We start from the raw sequence: 26,094 nt of genomic DNA on the forward strand, positions 1-26,094 counted from the left end.
ATAAAACTCAATAACACGCTAAACAGGAAGTCCTCTGTGGGCTTCAAAGCAGCCACCTCATTTGCATGTTCACACAAAATAGCTCGCAGCGCTGCAGCGCGCTGTCGTCACACACAGCCTCGTTTCACACTCAACTCTCTATTATTTTACAAAGACGTCTATATTTACAATCACTCTCAGGCCTGAAAGTTTTAGCGCCTACACAATTTGACAAATTTAAGTTAATGGGTTCCAACCGAAGAAAGTCCAACTTTTTTGTAATCAATTAACCAGTATCAGACTCTAACTGTATCTGGCCTCATCTCTAAAGTCCCTAACTCAATTTAAAAGTGTCCAACACCCAAGGTCCAACCTTTGCTGCCCAAAAAAGCGCAGATACCGTTCAACACGGTAAGGAGACTCTAACTCCTAGCTTGTTCAGGATGCCCTGTACCCCACAGTCAAGCCAAACTGAACTAACCCTGTTCGCCGACAGGTCAAGGTCGCGCGTCCGCGGCCAGGAGGGAGCGTAACCTCCGGGCTATGCGCCTCTTAGTGGACTCTAACCACCGTTCTCACAAAATTTATAATACTTTTAAACCGCCGTCAACCCTCTAAAACAAGAGTATGACTGACGCAGATGCAACATTATGGACAATGGAGACTCTAACTCGCAACATGGCCAACACAGATGCAATCCTTTAAACCAATGGAGACTCTAACTCACAAAATGACCAATTCCCTATCAAACTACCTGAGACTTTAACTCAGTGTTATTTCCTTTACCTGGGACTCTAACCAGTATTATTACTTATAAGCTTACTCAAGTTTCAACACTCATGAGATTTTTCATCAACATCAAAACAGACACTCACCGGCAACTTTTACTGAATAGACATTTAATTTTATCGTCCAATTCAGCACACTTCGGATAAAATCAACAGGCCTGTGCCTACCTCTTTTATAAAGGCGCCTGTCCACTCAGTTCAATTGCCGGATAATGTCTGCCCGTCTGACCACCTCGGACCGTCCAAGCCTCCAAAACTTCCATCCCAATACCACAGGACGAGCCCCCAAAACTGTTACGGATTCAAATATTGGGAATGGATACAGGAGGAAAACCCAAAATAACCACACTGGTCCGGCCGGGTCAAGTCAAACGATGATTTAATGAACACACGCGTGGGAGATGGACACCATACAGCAGACAGCATCAGATCTCAAAATGGTGGAGCCTTGATCAAACTCTTATAGCCTCTAGTGGCCCCCACCTAATCATCAGAGCCTAAACATTCACATTCTTTCTCACACAGCGCCTAAGCTACGACCTTGGCTCCCTGTTTATCTGCTCCTGCTGAGATGGGGCAGTATGCTCTGTTCTCTTCTAACCAGACAAATAAGGCAATGACTTTCTGTGAACAGTATTTTCTTATAACTCAGCAGTATACTGCATCATAAAACAATATCATTCATTCACAATAAATCAGCAGTCTAATGTAATGCAAATCAGTTTACCAAATGTAATCGTTATCACCTTCTTCTAATTCAGGAGCATAATGCAAACTGAAACTACATAATAATTCACAATCTTTAATTAGGGGTCTAACATGGCATAAAATAATATTATAATCCGACATGTCTCAATACTGAGTTTAACATATATGGACACCCCAGTTTAAAAAAAATGAAAATGCTCTGGAAATTATTTCATGGTTCTGCCCTTACAGTATGTGATCCACCTGCCGCTGAGACACAAATGTAAGTACAACAGCTGCAAATTTAGGTCCGAGTAATGAGTAATATCATAAACTAACCACTTCCTATTTCTATGTCAGAAGTGTTTTTGCTATTTTAGCTTCTGAAGGGTTTTTTTGTTTCTGGCAAATGTTAACTGGTTAGAAATACAATACTGTTATCTCTCTGTTTGTAATCCGTTTGTAAACTGAAAATGCTGAAATTAACAGCAACATTTTTCCACATGTAGGTTCAAACCTTTTAAAACATGTTTTTTCGAGTCACATCAAAACAGGTAGCTCTATGAATGTGTGTAAAGGGTAGTTAGTAGTGATGGGTCCAGCAACACTGACGCACTGACGCATGTCTCAAGCTCACAGAGTGAAACCTGTATCGGTGCGTGCGTCGCTTTAAGAAAAAGTCACGTGATCGCAGCTGCTGTATCGCTCATTGCCAACACGCCAAACTGTGTTTAAAAGTTGTACCGCATCTGCCAACGGAATGAGTCGCCACCAAAAAAACACTAAATTACTCTCGCAAAGATAAAAGAAAATACACATCTCTCCATAACAAATGGAGCCTGAAAAAAAAAGAAATGTTTCTGCTGTGTGGGATCATTTTTGATCTTTTAACTGCAAATAAGGTAATAGTTCATTGTCTTTGTTTTAGTGTAATCTATCAGAATAGGAAAAACAGCAATGTGACTTGCAGTGTAAATTATTTATTTCATTTTATGCAGGTTAAATGTCGCATCTGTTCTGCATTTCTTACACAAAAAGCACCTCATCAGTGTTTAGGCATTACAGAGCCAAACATGAAAATGAGGAGACAAGCACACCGAGAATGAACACAGGTCGGCTATATGACACTGAACAGCTTTATCATCATTTTTTTTTTTATTAATATGTGTTTATTATTTTGAAATCAAGCATCTAGGAAGATTGTTCTGGACCAGGCAGTCCTGAATTTTATTATAAAAGACTGCCAACCCCTTAGTATTGTGGAGAGTGTCGGAGAGAAACATTCCAAGATCAGAGGATCCTTTAACGTACTGGGGGAATAGGAAGACATCGAATCAGAATCAGAATCAGAAAGGGTTTTATTGCCAAATGTTGAGCAGGTTTACAACATTAGGAAATTGCTGCGGTACTTAGTGCAAACATACTGTCATATAACGCTTAAATAGACATGAAAATAAAAATAAGAATAAGAATTAAAAGTGCTAAGTAGATAGATATATACATGAGTGCAGGTGGTGATCAGTGCAAACAAGGAATGATGCAGTGAACACAGCGTAGGGTCATGTGTTAGTGGTGGGAACAGTCATACTGTTATTGTTCATGTGTCCAACAGCAGAGGGGAAGAAACTGTTCTTATGGTGAGAGGTTCTGGTGCGAATGGACCGGAGCCTCCTGCCTGAGGGGAGCAGGTCAAACAGACTGTGTCCAGGGTGAGAAGGGTCAGCTGAGATCCGAGCTGCACGCCCCAGTGTCCTGGAGGTGTACAGGTCCTGCAGAGATGGGAGTCTGCAGCCAATCACCTTCTCAGCAGAGCGCACAACACGCTGCAGTCTCTGTTTGTCCCTGATAGTGGCTCCAGCGTACCACACGGTGATGGAGGAGGTGAGGATGGACTCGATGATTGCAGTCTAATCTGAACCTTTTCCACCTGGCTTTACAGTTTTTGTGTACTCCAGCTTCATCTATGCCTGTGAGTCTTCCAAAGCTGGAGAAAAATTGGATAAACTTATTTTTCTGAATAGAAATTTATAATAAACAGTCAATTACATTTAAATGAGTAATATTACATTCACAATACTTTCATTTTAATTTTCACTTAATGTCATTCACAATATATTTTAAAGATTTCTACAATATTTGAAATGTAAAAAATATAAAATTATTCCATGGAAAGTACAATACCTTACAGTGTACAAGTATGACTAGGTCATTGAATCAGTGTCTGCTGTGAGTCTCAAGTAAGTTGCCCGCAATGATATTTAAGGTCCAGCAGGTGTCAGTATGGAGCAAAACAGCAACACTGTGTCGACACTGTATCGATACAGTTTGGGGAATGTGCTGAAATGTTTCACGAGGCCTCATCTACCCATCACTAGTAGTTAGTGAACTGATACAAGACGGTGCTGGTGCGAATGGGGTGAATGTGGCATGTTGAATAGAGAGCTTTCAGTACCCTGGGAGGGTAGAAAAGCACTATATAAGAATCACTCCATTTAACATTACTCAAAGCTTTGCAATACAGTCATATCTGGTGGCCAAAAATATGAACAGCTTGAATCTACATATCAGTTTACTGCCTACTGTACAGAGTGGAGTTCACATTTCTGTCTGATATTGGCCCAACCTTGTGTCTATGTATTTTTTGAGGTGAAAATATTGTCTTTTTGTTTAATAAATAAATTAGATCAATAAACTTTCCGTATTTAAACATGTACCATGGTGTGGTCTTTCTTTTCTTGTGACTTCTTGATGTTGGTAAATACAATAGAAAAAAGATAGATATGATATACCTATAATAATTTACAACAAAATATGGAGTGTGTTCCTCCATTTTTGGATGGCATATTCATCTCTGATAGATGAGCTTTGACTGCATTACATTAGACACAGGCAAAAGCCTTAGTATGTAAAAACAGTCAAACCAGTCAGACCTTTTTTTTTCTCCACAGACGTCAAGAAAAAATAACTTAGCTTACAAACTTAGTAAAGTAACTTTGAGTTACTTGTAGTTTCACTATTTCCAATTTGTACTAGAATTCTAAACTACTCTTTAGATGCAGGTTCTTTGCCATTTACCTGAATAAATTTGAACATTACAGATATTAAAAACAAATTCTGGTAAATTTAAAATTAAATCAAACACGCATATGATCACTTCAAATGTATTGATACAATTCAAATTCCCTTTATTTATCCCCAAGGGGCAATTAAAAAGGCACAGAGACCACCACATAAGACATAGAACATAAAAGCATCAGTATAAAATGACCAATCATAGTTCAGATTCAATGATCAGTTCAATTACCAAGGAACTGAATATGTGGGGAAGGAAGCAAGAAAAGGATGGGGTGGGAAAGGCTTACAGTTCAGATGCTGAAGTGCTGTAGGGACATTAGTGACCCTTTTTTTTGTGTCCTACATCCTGGAAGCATAGTCTACATGTATTTCCTGATGGGAGCCACTCAAACATAATATAAAGTTGACTTTAAAATCAAGAAAGAAAACCCCAAAAACTAAGCAATAGTACACATTTGTTTATTTTACGTCTTTATTTGAGATCAAAATGAATACAAGATGTCAGATACATGTATAGCTTTTCTAAAACTACAATGCTGTTGGTCCAATGAAATGAAAAAAAATTCTTACTGCTTATTTTCTTACTGCTTATTTTATTGAACATTTAATTAAAAGATAGAACCGAGATGTGATGCCATACCTGAAACGTGGCAGACATTAATACAGTACTGCTGAAAACTGTGCAGAATGTGTAAAAGGAACAGACGTCTTGGAAAAGGTTTTTGTTTGCCTGTTTACTGAGGGACACATGAGAATATTTCATTCCACATGAGAATTAATTTGACCGATCACACACGCTGTCTGAAGTGGGGAAAAATACCTGAATTAACTGAGAAAATTCAATCTTAGTTCTAAGTGAGGTAAAGTCCATTGTACTAGATACACAAAGATAAAAGTAATACTAATCTTCTTTTAGAGAAAGACCACCAACGAACGTGCTTCCTCGTCAGTCTAATATCAGTCTATTCCTTCATACATGATGAATCACTCTGAGGTCTACCTTCCTCTTCTAATGACAGTAACAAAAAACAATTGGGTGGAGGAAAAGAAAGTGAGAAAACTATGTTAGAAAATCAGTCCAGAAATAAGCTGCTACCATCATCCCAGAGTTATATGACAAGGACAAAATAACACCTAAGACTTCTCCTTCTGTTTCTGTTTCTTATTCTTTTCTCCTTCTTCTTCTTTTTCTTTTTATTCTTTTTTGTTTTAGGTGATTTTCCGTCATCATCAGTGCTATCACTGTATTGATCATTTTCAATGCTGCCTTTCTTCTCCTTGGATGATTCTAGGTCTTTCGCTTTAACTTTACCATGGCTTCCAGTGGCCTTCTCCTTGTCCAACTCCTCCTTGACCCTGATGTTAGAAGTTGAAGGTGTCAGTCCATCGGAGACTGTTATAAACATTCGCTCCTTTTTCATTTCCTCTTTCAAGAAGATGTTTTTATCTCTATCCTTGTGACTTTTGTGGTCATCATCATGGTATCGGCTTCTGAAATCTTTGTCATTCTTCCAATTCCGTAGATGGTCTGTGCTATTCCGGTGGTTTCCTGAATCCCCGTGGTAACCATAACCCCTGTGATCTCTCCTGTCTGGGGGGTCAGGGTGTCGATTACTGGAGGGACTGTAATGACGTGGGTGTCCTTTGATGTCTTTAGAGTGCCTGTCCATCGGTTCTTTTGCCTACAAATACACAGGGGGGGGGGGGGGGGGGGGGGGATTGAACATAAACAGTTTTGGGATAAGTGTAAAGTTTTTTTCATTGTGAAAACAAAATTTTTAGATTCAAGCTTGTATATGCGTCAGAGGTTTATATACATTCATACATTCATAGTATATTTTAGCCTTTTAATAATTTCTTAGAACTGCTCCGTTTCCAACTTTGATTCATTTAAACAACAAGAACTGGGTCCACAACTAGATTTTTTTCTTTATTCCAAACAGGGTCAAAATTATACACACCCCTACTAAGTTTTGATTAAATGCCCCATAGCAAGTTACAACTGACTTTTGGCAACCATCAACTAGTTTAGCGCATAATAACTGGATATCTGACCTATGTAGGTCGAACCCTTTGCAGATTGGGTTCGACCCACATTTTAAGCACAGCCCACAAATTTTCAGGATCCTTATCCTGTTGGAACACAGAGTTGTGTCCAGATTTCATCTGAGGGTGATGGTTTGGGTGTGCTTCTAGCCCCTTTCAAAGTAGTGACACATCTGGGTACTTGCAAAAAACAATTTGGATTGATGACCTTGGAATCTGTACTTGTTTAAAAATTACTCCAAGACATGTTCCAAGTTTGAAATTTCTAATTATTTGTCTTAGATTTTCACTTGGCTGCTTGAACTTTAACCCTTGTTCTGAGCAATGTTCCCTTTAATTTTTTATGTGTCTGAGCGAACACACAAACTCCATGAGAGGCCCCTTGGACCACTGTGAGCAACAGCAGACGTGTGCACTGTAGTCATGCCAGCATCAAATCCATCCATCCAAATTACAGCATTAAGTGCTTTAGCCCACTTATAGAGAAAATTTAAAAAAATCTTGTTCATGACCTGTGTAGTATGTTAACACTATTGGAAACAACAAAACAAAACCAAAGTTTTACAACTTTGTTTTGTTTTGTTTTTATAAAGCTCTGACTTGTATTATGAGTATGAGTCTGTGGTCTGGGAGATAGTCCTGTCACACCCTACAAAATACAGTATATAATGGCCAATGTTGTGCAATTAATTATATAGTTACTTCTTCAAAAAAGTAACTGAGTTTTTCAAAAAACAAAGTTTTTTGCAGCGGTTTACCTAAAAATGCAGCCAAGGTGGTTTTTTAAATAAACATTTCAAACTATTTATAGAAACAATCAGCTGTTCTGCATCAAATCTGATACCACACAAATTATTTCTGCACTCCAAAAAATAATTCTGTTCACTGTGAGATAAAAGAGAACATCACAAGCCTGATACCTGCAGGCCTGACAACAGGAGATGTGTCACTGCTGTAACAGCTGTAACATTCAGCAGTCGCTTCATTGTTCTGACACACACAACAAAACTATTGACTACACTACACACTAACTACACAAGATTTGCGCTAAACGTCGCAAATCTCTCACATCTCAAAACACCGCCGTCACTCCTAAAACTTCCTCCCTTCCTAAACAACTAAATGTCTTGTTACCATATCATTTTTTGATTGGTCCACATCGTACATGTTTCCACCAATAGGAAAGGCGAGGGGCGCGGGGAGTGGTTTTGTTTTTGCTCACAGGCGGAGAGTGCTTTCGAGCACTTTCCAAAACACAGTTATTACTGTTTCTTCTTGCAGTAAATATAAACAACGCTAGCATTCAGAAAGAAAAACAAAGATTGCAGATATTTTTATCATAACTCTGGTTTTACGTGGCCGATCAACACAATTTGAAAACTGGTATAAAGTCCACACGTTTTCCGTCGATTGTTCCGTCTGTCCTGCTCACATCTCCAATGGTTGTACGCGTTGTCATTAACGTGGCTTCACTCCACATCAGCCACGCCGCTTTGCTAGCTAAAACACCGGTGTCGGCACATAAGGACGCTGTCATAGCCTGTCAACGACGTTGATTAGCTGCGTATATACGAATGTGAATCGCATTATTGGCTGGACTATGGGATAAGGTGGCTCCCGTACTGGAGCAGCCAGTCATTTACTAACACTAACACTGCAAAACAGAATTGTTAACGTATTTATTTTAATTTCAATTCAGGTTAGATTTTTTTTTGTGCGCAACGCAGATTTTCTGTGTGCAGAGACCGTGCCAGCAGTGCGCAACTGCGCATGCACGCAGCTTAGGAGGAACATTGGTTCTGAGTATTGATCAGTATAATGACTGTTGTAAAACTAATTGTTTTTATGGTAGCAAAGAGAGGCTATCAGTTGTAGTCAATCATGAACAGTAATGAGAAGTCAATAGATTAGATTAGATCCGGCGATGGTATGCTGTACAGTGCAGCCAGATCTGAGTTGAAAAGAGGCATCAGAGAGGCCAAGGCAGCGTACAAGAGAAGGATCGAAGACCACTTTAGCAACAACAACTCACGACAGGTATGGCAGGGAGTTCAGCACTACAACCCCTGCAATACCACGTTGACTGAGGGTAACGCGGCGCTTGCAGAGGAGCTGAACCACTTCTTTGCATGCTTTAAGTGAAGGGACCAGAGGCAGCAGCAGTAGAAACATCAGACAGCAGCAGCCCAAGCTTCATAATGCAGGAATATGAGGTGAGGCGCACACTGAGGGCAGTGAACCCCAGGAAGGCCACCGGACCAGATGGGGTAACCACAAGGGTCCTAAAAGAGTGTGCAGACCAGCTGGCTGGGGTCTTCACTAAGATCTTCAACAGTTCACTGTCCCAGTCCTGCATCCCGCCGTGCCTAAAGTCAGCTACAATTGTCCCACTGCCAAAGCGTACTAACATTAGCAGCCTCAACGACTACCGACCAGTTGCTCTAACACCTGTTATAATGAAGTGCTTCGAGAAACTGGTCCGACGTCACATCATGTCCTCCCTGTCACCCACACTCGACCTGCTCCAGTTCGCATACAGAGCTAACAGATAAACTGAAGATGCCATTGCTACAACGCTCCACACCACCATCTCTCACCTGGAAGTGCAGGGCCGTTACGCCAGGCTGCTCTTTGTTGACTTTAGCTCTGCTTTCAATACGATACTCCCGGACAGACTAATAGTTAAACTGCTGGAAATCGGACTTCCCTCTACCACCTGCCGCTGGATCAGAGACCTCCTCTCAGACCATGTACAGAGAGTTAGAGTGGGGCCTCATCTTTCCTCAGCCTTAACACCGGCTCTCCACAAGGCTGTGTACTGAGTCCCCTACTGTACACACTGTACACACATGACTGTGTTAGTTCCCACCCAGACATCAAGTTTGCAGATGATACCACCGTGGTGGGGCTCATCTTTGGGGGAGATGAGACGGCGTACAGAGCTGAAGTTTAGAGGCTGTCAGATTGGTGTGCAGACAACAACCTGGACCTCAATACCACCAAGACAAAAGAACTGGTAGTTGACTTCAGAAGGAGGAAGTCCGAGCTGCAGCCTGTCAGCATCAACGGGGAGTGCGTGGAAAGGGTCTCCAGTTTCAAGTTTCTGGGAGTGCACATAGACACAGACCTCCAATGGAGCTCTAACACCTCTGCGGTTTTAAAGAAGGCCCAACAGCGTCTCCACTTTCTGAGAATCCTCAGAAAAATGGACCTGAAGAAGGAGCTGCTGACCGTCTTCTACCGCTGCTCCATTGAAAGTGTGCTGACATATTGCATCGGTGTGTGGTTCTCCAGCTGCACCACAGCACACAGAAAGGCACTCCAGAGGGTCATTAATATGGCCCCAAAAAAATCATTGGACACCCTCTTCCCTCCCTGAAGGACTTGTACAGCACTCGCTGTCTCCAGAGGACACACAGCATCCTACAGGACTGCACACACCCAGGACATCGGGTGCTTAAGCTGCTGCCGTCCGGCAGGAGGTTCAGGCTGCTGAGGTCTCGAACAAATAGACTCAAGGACAGCTTTTACAACAGGGCAATAGCCCTGATCAATGCAAATAGCTGACCTGATTGGCTACCTCCCTGGAGTTTTTTGGGAGGGAGGTAACAATGGTAAAAACACTTACAATAATAATATTTATATTTATAACAAGGTACATAATAATTAATGTGCAATAATAACAGTGTGCAATACACATACACTTATTCTTCTTCTTTTTTTTATTACTAAGTTAATATACTGTGTTGTGTTGTCTGTGTTACGTTGTGATGTGTCGTATCGTGTTGTGTTATAGGTAGTGCCGATGTAGGACAGTTTTCCATTTTCATTGTACTATTGTACCATGTATGACTGTGCAATGACAATAAAGAGTTATCTTAATAGGCCTCGGCCTTGTCAAGTTAAAAGACATTGTAGAACTTTTGACGCCACCCATTAAAATATTTGAGTATATGCATATATTTGAGCCTATATGTATACTTTTGACCCTGTGTGGATGATAGAAAATCCTAAATAAATTCAAACTCGTGTATCCAATTCTTGTTTTTTAAAATCACTCAAGATATATGTTGCAGCATCAGTCTAACCTGGAAAAAGAACAGCTCAAAGAAATCACCAAAAAATCCAAAATTATCAAGACATGGTCATGATGAGTGTATGTAATGACGCAACTGTTCTGAGCTGTTTGATTTCCTTAGAAGGAAATTTGAAAGAAAGAAAATTGCAACTGGTGAATTGCACTGGCAAAAATGTTGGTGCAGGGCTACTCCATCTGGGTTTTTTTCATAGAATTAATATCTCCAGCAACATACAAAGATACAAACAGTGTGTTTTGGTGAGTAACATGAAACATAAGCACAAGTGGCATTAAAACCTTTAAATATGTAGTCGTGAAGTTGAAGGGTTATGATCCTATTTAAATCAAATATAACTTAAAAACATTGAATATTTTTTTCCTGTATATACAAGGAGCACCTTGACTATGTGAAAAAGATGTCAGCCAAGTTGAAATCGGTTACATACTTATCCTTTTATGTTTTTCAAAAGAATGTAGAGTATCATGTGCCTCATCCATAATGAGTTATGTACAATAGATACTCACAATAGAGTTACTATGATGGCGGATAGCTGCATGGTTTTCAGCAGACTTCAAATCTCCAATGAACTCCTCACAGTTCTGGCAGTAAAAGCCAGTAACTGAAGTTATAAAACCCAGTCCTGCAAATGGAGAAGAAAAGTATTTAAGTGTAAGGAATATTTTTAGACTGTGGGAGACAGCAAAATGGAAATAAACAAAGAACACTACATTACCATCTTGTTTTAACAGTTCATCCACTTCTTTGGCCAAAGACTCCATTTTATTTACTTTCTCTTGTTTCTCTCTCTTCCTTTCCTCACTGTCACCCTCCTGTGAAACACATTCGAATTTCAAAATAAGCGGGTGCTTTAGCATTTTTTTCTGTATCTCACTTCATTACACAAATGATGTTTGAAAATTCACCTTATGTTTATCAGATGCTTGAGATGCGCAGTCACTTTTTGTTCGTTTCTCCTTTGTAGCTTAAGGATCAAAGAATAACGGTAATTAATGTATAACTATGCTTTCACTAATAAAAGTATTAAAGAATAATAACAGAGGTCTAAGACATCAGACCAGGTGACATCAGCTGGGTAAATAGCTGTCATACAAATCTCTTCGTTTCACACAAGCAGACTTTTGTGCTTGTTGCCATCCCTTAGGCAACAATAATGCTGGGCGTTCTATAAGTTTCTTCATGGCTGACCTAATGAAATTTAAAATGTTTTATGACCTCTTTCAATAAAAAAGAAAAAGAAAAAAATTCACAACCACACCAGCAACACAATGAAAGAATTATAAAAACTATTAGTATAACTAATCTAATGCAAAACATGTGATAATTAGTAAATCATTATAGTTTAGTTATCCAGAAACTGGATTAAAAGAGAGTGAAGTATATATTTAAGCATGCGTATGTATGCTTAAATATATTCAAAAAACAATGGTTTACTTAAACCATTATTTTTTTTGGTCTTTCCCAATTCCCTTTCGGGATTTTTTAAAAAAAGGAAGCCAATTTCAGGGAGCCAGAAAATGCAGTTTCATGGATGCCTCCAAAAGCAACTCAATCTCCACAGACTCCCATATCAAAATGCCCAACTTCACAGCTTAACTAAAACTCATTACAGACTGCTACAAGAAAAAGGTCTGATCTTTATAATTTTCTCCCATTTTCCCCTTTCATGACCACTGCAAAAGTTACCCTTTATGAGTCTATTTTAAAAACTGATAATTTGGTAAAAATGTTCTTGTTTGTACTTTATTTAAAGGGGGTAAATTTACATATATATTTCCCATATTCATTAAACAAAGTGAAATAGCTTATTTTGTTTTAATATCAATCACTATGACTAACAGCATGTGAAAATCAGAAATCCACTACCTCAGACAGAATATTTCCTCATATCAATCAAAAAGGATTTACAATACAGAAATGTCTAACATCTGAAAAGTATGCACATTTACAGTTGTAGTCACAGTAGTCACTTGAGTCTTAACCCTAACCCTTTTCCAATGTGGACTGATTGTACAACACCTTATATTACTTAAAACAAGAATTTGGCTCATAAGTTTAAATTGATGGATTGTCTTTAATCTACATAGGGCAAAAAGTATACGTATGCTTAAATCTATTCATTCACTTCACTATGTTTTAATAAGTGGTGCTGAGGGTTCTACAGAATCTTAACTTGACAAGGCTTTTACCTATTGACTTGTCAAAACTACCAGTTGACTACAATTGGTAGTTTCTCTTTTCCAGCATAAAAAGTTGGTTGCCAGCAGTCATGGCATTGACCGATGTCTAGAACACTGGAAAAGTCTAAGGAACTCTGTGAAGATCTAAGATGGATAATTGTAGATTTACACATGTAGGGGATGTTTCACGGAGACATTTCTAAAAAACTACACATTCCAGAATCATCAATTCAAACAATTATAAATAAGTACAAGTTATTTGGATATGTCAGCACTTAGCCAAGAATAGAAAGAACACGCAAACTGTCCCACTCACATGAAACAGTTGTACTGGTACATTGCACAAAGTGGCTGGAATAATGAAGGAGGACTACAACCTCCAAAATCTTTCCTCTTTTACATTTCCTCAGATCAGCAGCTAGAAGAAGACTAGTCAAATATCTAGCCAGGATTACGCCAGAAGCTTGTTAATGGGTACTAAAAGCATCAGGTCAAGGTGCAATTTGCTAAGGGACAGTTAATCAAATATTAGTGGGGACGTATATATTTGAGCCTGTATGTACAATGTTAACACAGTGCGGTTTAAAGAAAATTCAAAATAAATTTAAACTTGTGCACCCAATTCTTGTTTTTTAAAGTAATTAAAAATGTATGCTGTACAATCATTCCACCCTGGAAAAAGAAGAGTTCAAAGAAAACCGAAAACAAAGAAAACAAAAAAAACCAAGACTCTTTCACCAAAAGTTAAACACGCATTTAGGAGCCTGAGCACCCTTTACCTCGTCTGTATGTTCTCTATGGCAGCGGTCCCCAACCCCCGGGCCTCGGACCGGTACCCGTCCATGAGTCGTTTGGTACTGGGCCGCGAGATTTGAGGTTTGGTTGTGAAATTTATGGTTTTCAGGGTTTTTATCATTAACTCTGTTTCCCTGGGTCTTTTCCGTGTTGTAGTTGTGTGTCTTATTTTGAAAGAAATATTTACGCGAGAGCAAGTGGCACAGAGGACTATGTTACTCTCAAATTTGTTGGAGCATTTCAGGAGGACGCTGCTAATAAAGTTACACAATTACACAGTGAATTAGCGTTTATTACTATATTTACAAAATACCACAGTTTTGTCTTGGCCTTTTCATTTTATTTTGTTGTATTTATCCGCGACACCTTAAAGGCCGGTCCGTGAAAATATTGTCTGATATTAAACCAGTCCGTGGCGCAAAAAAGGTTGGGTACCGCTGCTCTATGGGGTTAGCGTCAGATGAGTTAGCTGACCAATAACATGCTGTTAAATAAAGTAACAGTATGTTATTACTGTTTACTTTATAAACAGATCAGAAAATCATTTTAGTAATTTTGGCACTGTCGTTAGATAGAGGTCCTGTTGGAAAAAGAAACCAGCATCTCCATAACACTTGTGAGATAGTGCTGTACAATCTTCTGTACTGAAAATGGAGTTGATAAAACACAGTGGATCAATCACTACAAACACCGGAAGATGAAGCGGCACCACAAATGATCAGTAACTGTGGATACTGGACTTCAAAAAACATGGATTCTGGGCATCTCCACTCTTCCTCCAATATAAAATCCAAATCCCTTCTGGTTCAAAAAAAAAGACGAAGTTAGCTAAATGCCAAACTCAAGTCCTGAAAACAGTAGTCCATTAACTAGTGCATCTTTTTAAATTATCTATGTTTATTTTAAATACACTGCGTATGGTTTGTATTCACAGACAAGTCAAATAACATACAATTCCAGGTTTAAACTTTAAAAGTATGTTATGTGTAACTCATTACATAATCTGCCATAATGAAGTAAATCAAAAAACTGTTATCGTTAATAACACAAAATATTGAAAAAAATAGAACTCAGTAGCATGAGTAAACTATGCTGAATCTTTCATTTAATAGAAATCTCTCACCTTTGATCAGAGATTGCAGAGACTCCAGAGCCTGACGTACATTTGGGTTATTGAGTGCTGGCAATGCTAAAGTTGCTGCTGCTTTGTCTGAATTGACAAGTGTAGGAAATGACTCCTGCTCATTCTGACCCTGCGTCTTCACCTTGATCTCACTTGATGAACCCAGGCTTTTTAATATGGTCTTGATTTTCTCATATTCCATGTTGTCCAGATTGGAGTGGACTAAAGTTGAAGAAGCCAACTGCAGGGACTGATTTGGATCAAGAAGATGTCCACAATGAGTGGAAAGGGAACTACTCTCTTTCTGTAGTTTGGCCTTTTCATTAATCTGGGAAGCTGGTTCATTCCCATACAAGAAAGACTCTTCATCTTCAAGTTCATTAGCTTTCTGGTATGCAGCATCTTCTTGACTTTGTCCTTGAAGCCATGAGAAATCACCACCAACTCTTTCATGTGGAAGCAGCATGCTTTCCTTTTCCAGCATTGATAAACTGTCTTGACTGTCATGTTCCATATGTGCAGGCTCATTAGATACACACTCAACTTTTTTGCCCTCATCTGGAGCCTGTGTAGAAGAAATCACAATTAGATACACTGAATTTGTGGCTGCTCACAATTATACTGCTCAGTTTAAAGTTTCAGGGCTAAAGCAATCAATTGTTCACCCATGAGCCTTTGTAGGTCAATGTAATTCTCATTTCAGCATAAATAAGTTCAGCATAAACACCAACTAAAAACCTCAAGCTCCAGTGCACTGTTACATGCTTTAACTTAACACTAACATTCTTTCCTGGATCATATGGCCTATATTGAAACCTCGCCATTATAAACTATAGCTTTTAACATTTACAACTGCCAATGTCCGAGACGTCTATGTGCTGTGTTAAGAAATTTCAATTTAAGCTCCTATTAATTTAAGCTGCTATTTTTTAAATATAATAGCAATTTGTAATAGTAATGTCCCAATGTAACATGCAGGGTAGATACAGCACATAATTTGTACAGGTTTCACTGAAAAGTCTTATTTTCCTAAAAACAGCTTCTGCAATTACAAGAATTTTACTTGACTTGACATATGCACTTCTACTTAAAGACATTTTACATAGAATTTGATTATTTCTTTATATTATAAAAATATAGTTATATAAATAATGCTGCTGAAACCTCTATCAATTACTAGTTACTTCCATACACAATGTCATTTTTAGATCAAGTTACATAAAGCATGTCAGAGAATTCTGTTTTGCACTGCAAGATTGTCTTAATTTAAAAATAAATAAATAAAAATACACTAATTAATGACTTACAAATGCTAAATCATACTACTACTTGGGAAACGTTACTATAATGTTAGGGTTTGTTGTTGTGAACTCTTAATGTTGATTTTTTTATTACAGTGCAGCTGGTTTCAATTTGGTCCAGCAAAACAATGATCTTAGCATAACTTGTGGATTAAGTAATAAACTCTACCTTAATAGTAAGGATGATATCTTTGAGAGATGGCAGGTGATCTTCCAAATCTTGGCTGCTCATAACCAGCTTCAATCCTTCTAACAGACTATTTCCTGGCAGATTATTACTGCTGTTGACAGTGATGAGTCCAGGGCTCCTGTTTTTCTTTTTGCCTTTGCCTCGGCTCTTTTCACTACTGCTACTTGGTGACTTGGATCGCCTTACTCGACTCTTGCTCCGTACATGACTCTTTTTCTCACTTCGACTGTCGCTCCGACTCCTACTGCGAGCCCTGCTTTTACTTCTAGCTCGACTCTTCCCACAGGCTTGAGTTTTGCTTCTTCCCCTGCTTCGGCTGCGTACTCTGCTTTTGCTTCGACCGCGACTCCTGGCTCGAGACCTGCCTCGGCTTCTGCTATGGCTTCGGCTTCGACTACGGCTCTTGCTTCTAGCCACATGCTTCTGGAATTCACGGTCTGATTTGACTGCTTCTTTCAAGATACTAGCTGACTTAAATGCATCAGCCAGGTTGTATGCCATGTTGCCTTTCAGATAGTTTGGGAGAGGTTTGTTGGCTGCAATGCATCTCAGAAATTCCTCACCAGCACGGTCACTGGAAACAAACAAGCATGTGTTACAAACAAAAGAATACTTTAATGCTGAAACTTTGACTTATACACACTATTTCAATGACAGAAACACACACAAACACACACACAGACCTATTATCTAGAGAATGACGTTCCACTGGAGGGGGATTCCACTGTGGTACCGGATGTGTTGATGGTTCAGCAGGAGTAACAATCTGCTGGCTTCCTCCCAAAGCAATTGGTGTACTACGGTCTATGGAGAAGCTGCTACAGTGGGGCTGAGAGCATTAAGATTTCATGTTATAGTGCTGTACAGGTTATAACTGCAGAAGATTATCTATGGCATTTTTATTTTGTATGGAATAACTTCTAAAGAGATTTTAAATAGACATTTCCCAAATGATGGTATTTATCTAAAAATGGTCAAGCCCATGCAGTTTTGATTTATCACACTAAATGATTGCACTTAGAAGGTTTTCCATTTAAAAACAAAAGATTAACCATTTAAGTGGTCTGGTCACAACAGGTAATTATTAGCTTATTTTAGAATTTTTTACAAAATCTTACAACAGCCTATGTTTGACCTGCCGCATCTTGCCACCCATAGTAATTTTGACAGTTTTTATTCTATGTAGAGCACAGAGTATAACTGTCACTTTTGCTACAGAGTGAATTAATGCTTTTACTACTTGTGTCAAGTGTCAAGCCTGTCTACTTCTTTTTTGAAGACTGAAGCTGCATCCATACTGGAAACAATTTACACTGATGTAACAACCAGAGACCATAGAAAGTTGCGTCGATCAAGTACGGGGAAAATAACAGCTGGTGACTCAAAGTGAGCAGGACCCAAGAAACATCTCTCAACTTCCCGGCATTCTACTAAGTGACCAGTCGTCAGCTTCAAAGTAAATATGCAATGAGTGAATCGTTTCCAGTGTGACGACAACTTAAACTGCCAAGGTAAAATAATGTTCCAACTTTTGAGAGTATTTGCTCTAAACTATTCACTGTTTATTCTTGACAATATAAAACTTTAATTTTACGTTTCAGTTAGTCTGCATTTGTTCCATAACAACTGTGTCTTTGCTTATGTAGTCTTTTACTTATCTTAATGTTAGAATAGCAAAGCTTTTACAGCAGATCTGAATGCAGTGAGTGGCTCCTTTTTTGGATCTTTACATAGATGAGTACTAAGCAGTGAGGTTCTTCTTTTTGTGAAGAAGAATAAGTTATAGTTATAGTCAGTTAAAGTTTGTTTAGCTGAGTCAACCCTTGCAGTATTATCACCTGTGTAAGTCAAGGCAGGATTCACATCAATGCATTGCTTCCAACGCTTGACATAAGCTTTCCTGATGTTTGGGGGTAACTTTGCTGGCACAAATGTCATAGCAATAGTAACCAATCATCACAAGGCAAGCTAGCCAAGCTTTGATTAGCCTTTAACATCAGCCGAGGTGCCTTCCTCTTAGTAATTTTGTTCAAATACGACAGGGTGATTATTCACTGCAATGAATAACTTATTTCTTACATTTAGATGCCAAACTGCACAAGCGACCAAATCTCAAGTGAATAATCATGACTGTTGAATGTCTGCACTGGTGCTTCAGATCTTGAATGTCTCTCCACTTATAGTACAGACAAAGCAAAGCAATTGATCTGTAATTTACATCAGCGATGCATGATGTTACCCAATTCAAGGCAAATAAGTTGTTGAAGCCAGAAATTCATCCATGTGAATCCTGCATGTCTCAGCATATCAGGGTTAGGATTTTGCAATTAAGATACAAGGCCCTAGCTAACCACCATGGAAATGTGAAACTTTTGGTCTACTTTAAAAGGACAGATTTCATGTTTCATTTTAAGATTAGGAAAATTCTTCATGGAGGAAACTCTGTATTACATCTTCTTGTTCAAATGCAAGTTCAGTAACATGCCTATTCATGAATTGCAGAGAAAAATAATCTCACCAGACTACTACTACTACTACTACTAATAATAATAATACATTTTATTTGAAAGCGCCTTTCAAAACACTCAAGGTCACTGTACACAGTAGAATAAAAGCAACATAAAAGCAAGCAGTTTACAGAATCATAAAAGCATAAGACATAAACAAATAAAATAGCAGAGTGGAGAGGTTATGTGGGATAAGCTCTTTTGTACAAGTGGGTTTTGAGTTTGGACTTAAAGAGTGAGAAGAGAGAGATATTTCTTAAATCAGGATTTAGGGAATTCCAGAGTTGTGGAGCAGAGCAGCTGAAAGCCCTGCTCCCCATGGTTGTAAGATGGGGGGAAGGGACGGAGAGTGAAAGGGAAGAAGAAGATCTGAGACAACGAGATGGGGCGGTGATCTTAACCAGATCAGAGAGATATGGAGGAGAGAGATGATGAATAGCCTTAAATGTGTACAAGAGTATTTTGAAATTGATGCGATATTTGATCGGGAGCCAATGAAGCTGCTGCAAGACAAGAGTGATGTGGTGGACCAGAAGGGGTCCTGGCGATGACATGGGCAGCAGAGTTCTGGACATGTTGGAGCTTGTGGATGTATTTTTGAGTAAGACCAAAAAGAAGTGAATTACAATAATCAATCCGGGAAGTAACAAGGCTATGGACAAGAATGGCAGTGGCATGTGGGGTGAGAAAAGGACGGAGACGATTAATGTTGCGCAATTGAAAATATGCAGACCGAGTAACATGTGTGAATTGAAAGATAAAGTACTGTCGAGGATGACACCCAAACTTTTCACAGAGGAAGAAATGAAGACCGGTGAGTTATCGATAGTAATAGAGAAACTGTTGGTTCTGGATAATGTTGATTTAGTGCCGACCAAGAGGAGCTCGAATTTATTACTATTGAGTTTGAGAAAATTAGAAGAGAACCATGAATTTAGTTCAGCTAAGCAGAGGGTGAGGGAGGATGGGGGAAGAGCAGAATCAGGTTTAGTGGACAGATAAAGCTGGGTGTCATCGGCATAACAGTGAAAATGGATATTGTATTTACAGAAAATATGTTCAAGCGGTAGAAGGTAGATAATGAAAAGAAGGGGCCCCAGGACAGATCCCTGGGGTACGCCAGTGGTCAGAGGGAAGGGCTGAGAAGTAAAGGATTTGAGTTGAATGAACTGAGTGTGATCAGACAGGTATGATTTAAACCAGGCTAGTGGAGTATGGGAGAGACCGATAGAGGCTAGCCTACTGAGAAGTATAGAGTGAGAAATAGTGTCGAAAGCAGCACTCAGATCGAGGAGAATAAGAATGGAAAGTAAACCGGAGTCAGCTGCCATAAGAAGATCATTGGTTATTTTTATAAGTGCTGTTTCGGTGCTATGGGAGGGGTGAAAACCAGACTGGAACTGTTCATACAGATTATTATTAGTTAAAACTGAGTGGAGTTGTGTGGTGACTATTTCTTCAAGAATTTTAATAAAGTAAACAGTGCTAAGCATCAACATCACCTTCCAGGTCATTCTGAACAGAGTGCATGCTGTAAAAAGTGACTGAACCTCTGTGTGAATGACAACCTGCAGTCAGTGACTCTGAAGAGATTCGAATGGAGTAGCTGAGTCTCAATAAAAGCATAAAAAGCCAGCTCTACTCTAGTAACACTAGCTGATGTTTCTAAAGTAAAAATGAAATTGTTTAAAAAAAATTTTTTTTAAAAAAACAGCACAGGACACAGGTTTTCTTTACTTTTTGAAAGGTTTTTGTATACATAAATTTGTTATTTTGTCACAACATAACCAAGCAAATGAAGACACTGTGACAGGTTAAAAAAAACAGAGCTCCTTGATTACCTAATGTAACATGTGCCACATACAATAAATATATTAAAATGCTATAAAAATCAGCCATGGCCACAAACTTGTGTGCTCACAATGGTAATCAGAATTGTGTTTAAATGCTTCCAAGCTTCTTGAACTCTGGCTTGTACAGTTATGTGACTATAAACATGCAACTTCCAAAATGTTTCTTTAGCAAAACTTTTAGCTATTGTAAAACTAAACAAACTAGATTTTAAAATACACAATAGTTTCCTCTGATAAATGTAGGCACACAAACATACAACTTCCACCAAGTCAAACTGAGTAGCAGCCACAGATAGTACTGTTTTTTTTTCCTGCTGTACAAAGGAAGACAAATCTCTACATGAAGGATAAAAATGACATGTTATATGTTTCTTAAGAAAAAAGTCATGAATCAGTACAACAACATATTTACATGTATTTGCCCATTCCTAAAAGCAAATAAGGGACAATTCAAATCCCATCAATTCTTCAGTGCATCTCCAGGATTTAAAAATCCAATTCGATTTCATTTTAAAATGTTATCCTGCAAAATACGGGAAACAATGTAGAGTAAATAAACACTATCAGAAAATATATTATGTTCATAAAAATGTTTCACTGGTACCTTGAACACAAAACAGAGACATAAACGAATGGTACAATCCTAGGTAGTGGATAACTAATAATAACTCCATTACAGGTTTTTTCAGGTTACATAACAGTTTAACCTTATTACAAAACATTTAAAACAGTACAGATGCAGTCCAGGTTCACTGGCTCAGCTGAACTCTTCGCAGAGGGAGAATCACACTCCCTGTGAAGAATCTCACACAAACTACTGAAGATAAAGAGCTACTTGGGTTTTTACGCTAGATGCTCTTACTAACACATCCACAAAGGGATCTGTAACCTCCCGAAATCAAACCGGGGATGAACACCCCTAGGACTGATTTATTTAATGATTAATTTTACTAAATAACTCATCAGAGTACACTTAAAAACCAACTAACAATGCAAAGGAATCAGAATCAGAATACTTTATTAATCCCTAAGGAAATTATGTAACAAGGAAGTTGTTGTTGTGGCTGCATTTTGTTAAGATGGTTTCTGCTATCTAAAAGGGGATGAATGTCCCAGCATTAGAATGGTTTATCAATTTTATTCCTTAAAGTCAGATGATCTAAGTAGGATATGATGTTTGGCATAAATCCACATTTGATCTAATAACATTTTTCTACATCAACTCAGACTTTGTTATTTCAACAGAACAGACTAATCAAAGTGAAGTCCAAACACTGACTTATAGCAACCACAGGACAAGAGACTCCCTGGAGATATACTTCATGATACTGCTCAGTTATTGTCATAAAGTAATTAGCATTAGCAATTAACATACAGAGACACTATAAAACACTACAACTCACAAATGATCTAGACTGTTTTTCATCAGAAAAAAAAGTGCCAACTTACCCTTGTTGATGTGAAGCAGTTAGAGCAAATGCTGATCCATACGGGACTGACAAATTAACCACAAAGCCTGCCGCTTGTCACTACTCCACAGCAGACAGAAAAAGTTGCGTATGAAATGACCCAAAAGTAGCCCTCTCTAGCTAAGTACCATGTTAATATATACATACATATAAACATAAACAGTTGCTGATTAGGTAGGAAGCTAGCAAGTACTAATTACTTTTACAGAGAAAATGGATCAGCAGAAGACAGCAGCACCATTTCAACCATATCTTAGAAAGAAACAAACAGGTGGACTAGCATTTCTGTACTTTATCCGGGGGTTAAAAACCTTTAACCAATGCAAGACATAATTAAAGAAGATCATGTGTTCCCCTAGTTCGTCTGCAAGTTTGAAAGTTCGAAAGCATTCTGAGTTATTACGGCTGTTTTAGGGTTGATAACAGTGTATTTCTTATACCTTTTCTAAAAATTTCTTTCCTTTCTCGTATGTCTTTCTACCAGCAACCTCTATCAATTTAAGAGGGTCATTTTTAGACAGCAGGTAACAAATGGAAGGTTAGTAGTTATTTGCAGCCAGCTTACATTATTAAAAATGTATAAGGAATGTGACTACTTTTCAAAATTGAAACACAAGACGTTAACGTTTAAACATTTTTTTCTTAAGAAGACATTTTTAATTTCTTTACCATTTCAGAAACTACATTTTTTTTAAAATTTCATTCGCTCTTTTGTCTAAAATGATGTTTAGTCTAGCAGAAATTTGTAGGCTATATCTGTCTACATCATGGTTGTCAAACATAAGGGCCAGGGGGCAGAACTGGCTCGACAAAGACTCCAATCCAGCCCACTGCGTGTCTTTGGACAGCGTAGATGCTAGACCTTTAACTGTATGCCCTTAACCTTTACAACTTACTGGATAAAAGTAATTAAGTAACAGAGAAACAATTAAATGACAGAAATGTTCCTGTTTTTTTTTCACTATGTACCTTAGGGTGGTATGACAAAAAATAGCTTTGATTAACAGAAGTCTTCTGTTTTATAATTAAAAGATAGTCTGGCCAGTGAGCTACCAGAATGTTTTCTGCATGTTTACACACTTATTTCTTGCCCACGCTGACGGATTTATTTTATCATGTACAAAAACTGATACATACAGTTAAAATTGCACTTATTTGTCTTTTATTAACATATCTGAGGGATTTAATGTGTTTTTAAAGTTCTTTACATTGACAGAAAAGGGAGTGTCGCTGGCCTTGCCTTGCAGGACAGTTGTTGTGATTTGGTACTTTATAACTAGATGGGCGGAGCATGGACTGAATTGCATGTTTCGTATTTATACGTTTTGTTTGGAGGGAATATTTTACTTTCTGTTCTTGTTTGTTTCAGTATTAATATAGCTACTTTTAGGGTTATTTCTTTTATATATTTGAGATGCACCAAATAGCACAAAAGACTTAACATTACGTCAAAGACTTTTTTATGTTCACTGAAAGAGACATTTTGATTTTCAACTTGCTTTTTGTTTTATTTTGTAATTGTTATTTGGTCGAGTGTGTAAAACAGATAACGGCCTGTAAACACGGTTAGATTGGAAAAAGAAGCCAGTTTCTCTCTGTTTCCCTTCCACCAATGTGTGTTTTTTTATTTAAATAAAATGTTTTTGTTTCTGAACTACATATGACGTTATGAATTCTCGAAATTGCTTTATGCATCGATCATATACATATATTGAATTTATTTCTAAACATGGTAGACCTAATAAGAAACGGCTACACATATTTGCAGTACAACGTTGTGAAGCGTGAAGCCAAACGTTGTGCAGCGTGCTCGTGTCAGTCACGTGACTCGCATTTACCCACAAAAAACTGAGTTAGGATACAGAAACCAACCACTTCTTTCATAATGAGAGGTGCATGCTGTGCACTGAGGCCTCCCGCACATACAGGAGTGTCAGAGCTGCATCTCTCAGTGGTCTATGAATTCGTACGCTAGCGTTATGGTTGCCAACTCCCTTTTCCCAATCATGTTACTTCGCCACTAAGCTAGTACTACCTAGTCTTGGGTACGTACACGAACGAAATGCCCACTCGGCGGTCTGTTGTGGAGATAATCTCGTGCCGCGATCGGATATGGTCCACAGGGCCTGGGGGGTAAGTGTCCAGGAGGAGGAACAGAGCAGGGCCCTGTGAGTCTAAAAGGAGGGCCGTGAGGCGGTGGAGGTCCGAACGGCAGCGGTGGAGGCGCCTGGCGAACAGGTTCACCCGGCCGATACATGTCTGTGTTCAAGAGGACATGTAACGCTGAATAAGAGAAGCTCTTTTCAACCCAGTCTGTGTTTAGGGTTTGCCGCTGCAATTCTCGCCGTCTGCAGCTTCCGCCGGAAAGACAACAAGTACACTTCCGGAGTAATCATTTCAAAATACAGTCCACTATTTTTTGTTTTGGTCAGAGCTTAGACATTCACTAAATGTTTCAGACTATTGACCCTGTGCACGAGAAAATGCTAACTTCCTGGTTTGAGACCGGATGTGGGGTTGTACATTTCCGGTAGCTTTACTTTGCGGTCAATCGCTACTGCGAAGATATACTCCAAAATCATGTCCAAAACTCGAAAACGGAAAGATCGCGTTAAGTCACAAAGAGCAGAAGGTGGGAACACTCACCACTGTTGTGTCATAAAAAATCTAATGATCAATTTTGACGTTTAAAGAGTTTAGATCGATCAGTTGTTTACATCACTCAACACAAGCAGAACTGCATTACTGCATGCAGAAGACACATAGTCCACATTCAGAAGCACATCTCTGTATAGTGACTGGTCTTATGATTTAAACAGGCAAATGTTCAGCATTCACACTACAGGTGAACAATAGTCAAACCAGGTGTTTCCCCCATTATGTCTATATCAGCTAGTCAAGTACACACCTACACAGCATGTTAACAAACCGTGAAAAAAAGCCACACAAAAAATGAATGATTGCTGGTAAGGGTTTCTACACATTAGTATTTACGAAGGGTATGTTGTGACTTACCTTAAAAATTACAGCGGTCCCTCGCTAATAACACGGTTCACCTTTCACCTGGCTGTGAGATTTTTTCGTGCAAGTTTGCATGCTTATTTTTTTACATCACATTGTCCTGCGTCCTGATCGCTGCAGACGATCTCCTCCGTGACGTCTCTCCTGTACAATACAGAATCTCTGCATCTATCGCTAGCAGTGTGACTCTGAAGTGCAGTGCTGTATGTCCACGACACGTTTTGCACCGTCAAAAAATAAAATTGGCTAATTGATTTCACCTATCACTGGTTATTTTTAGAACATAACACCCGCGATAAACGAGGGACAGCTGAGAAATATAACATTTGAATCCATTTTCTCTTTTGCCCTGAGGCTCGGGGGAAAAATATCGACAAGTCGATGAACATTATTTACAGATATATTGGGTAAATGCCCAAGACATCTATAGAAGTGTAAATCGCCGCTTGATTCATTCATTTGCTTAACTTGTTTTGGACCGTAAACCAGGCGCGAATAGGACACCGGAAACAAAGCTCCCCACAGGAGTTTCCGCACCGGAAGTAGCATATGCTAACGTGCACATAGTCAATAACGTCATTTCCCAGTTTTCACCATAGGGATATTTAAATTATATACCCTGTATATAAACACAAAAGTGCTTGACAATATACAACTCTTTCATTTAATGCAAGTTTTATCTTGCATTAAATCAAGCCATCCGGGCCCTAAACACACACACCCGCCCTCTCACATCATCTATAATTGACTGAGACAGGACTCTGTTCCAGACACTCTAAACCCAGGCACAATGTACATTCCAAATTCCTTTAATTTTAAATATGTTTATATTGTCTATTCTGTAAAATAGTCAGATGTCTATTCATATTAATGTACAGAATTCACCTGCTTGCTGCTACTACTGCACATTCACCCAATGTATATACTCTCTCTCTCTCTCTCTACATACGCGTGTCAGGCTACATTTCACTGTGTGTTATACT

General features: G+C 38.7%; 1 protein-coding gene across 1 annotated transcript; it reads right to left on the reverse strand.

Moving 5' to 3' along the window:
- Window positions 1-3,469: 3,469 nt before the first annotated feature.
- Window positions 3,470-24,480, reverse strand: LOC146504895 (uncharacterized). The gene is given in 9 exon segments (XM_085182342.1): window positions 3,470-5,693; window positions 5,696-6,211; window positions 11,179-11,294; window positions 11,388-11,484; window positions 11,578-11,636; window positions 14,771-15,335; window positions 16,241-16,835; window positions 16,945-17,090; window positions 24,144-24,480. Coding segments are annotated over 9 exon segments (2,328 nt in total). The 5' UTR covers window positions 24,348-24,480; the 3' UTR covers window positions 3,470-5,663.
- Between the last annotated feature and the right edge of the window lie 1,614 nt (window positions 24,481-26,094).

The sequence above is a fragment of the Neolamprologus multifasciatus genome, chromosome 13, assembly GCF_963576455.1.
Source record: "Neolamprologus multifasciatus chromosome 13, fNeoMul1.2, whole genome shotgun sequence".
Lineage (NCBI taxonomy): Eukaryota > Metazoa > Chordata > Actinopteri > Cichliformes > Cichlidae > Neolamprologus > Neolamprologus multifasciatus.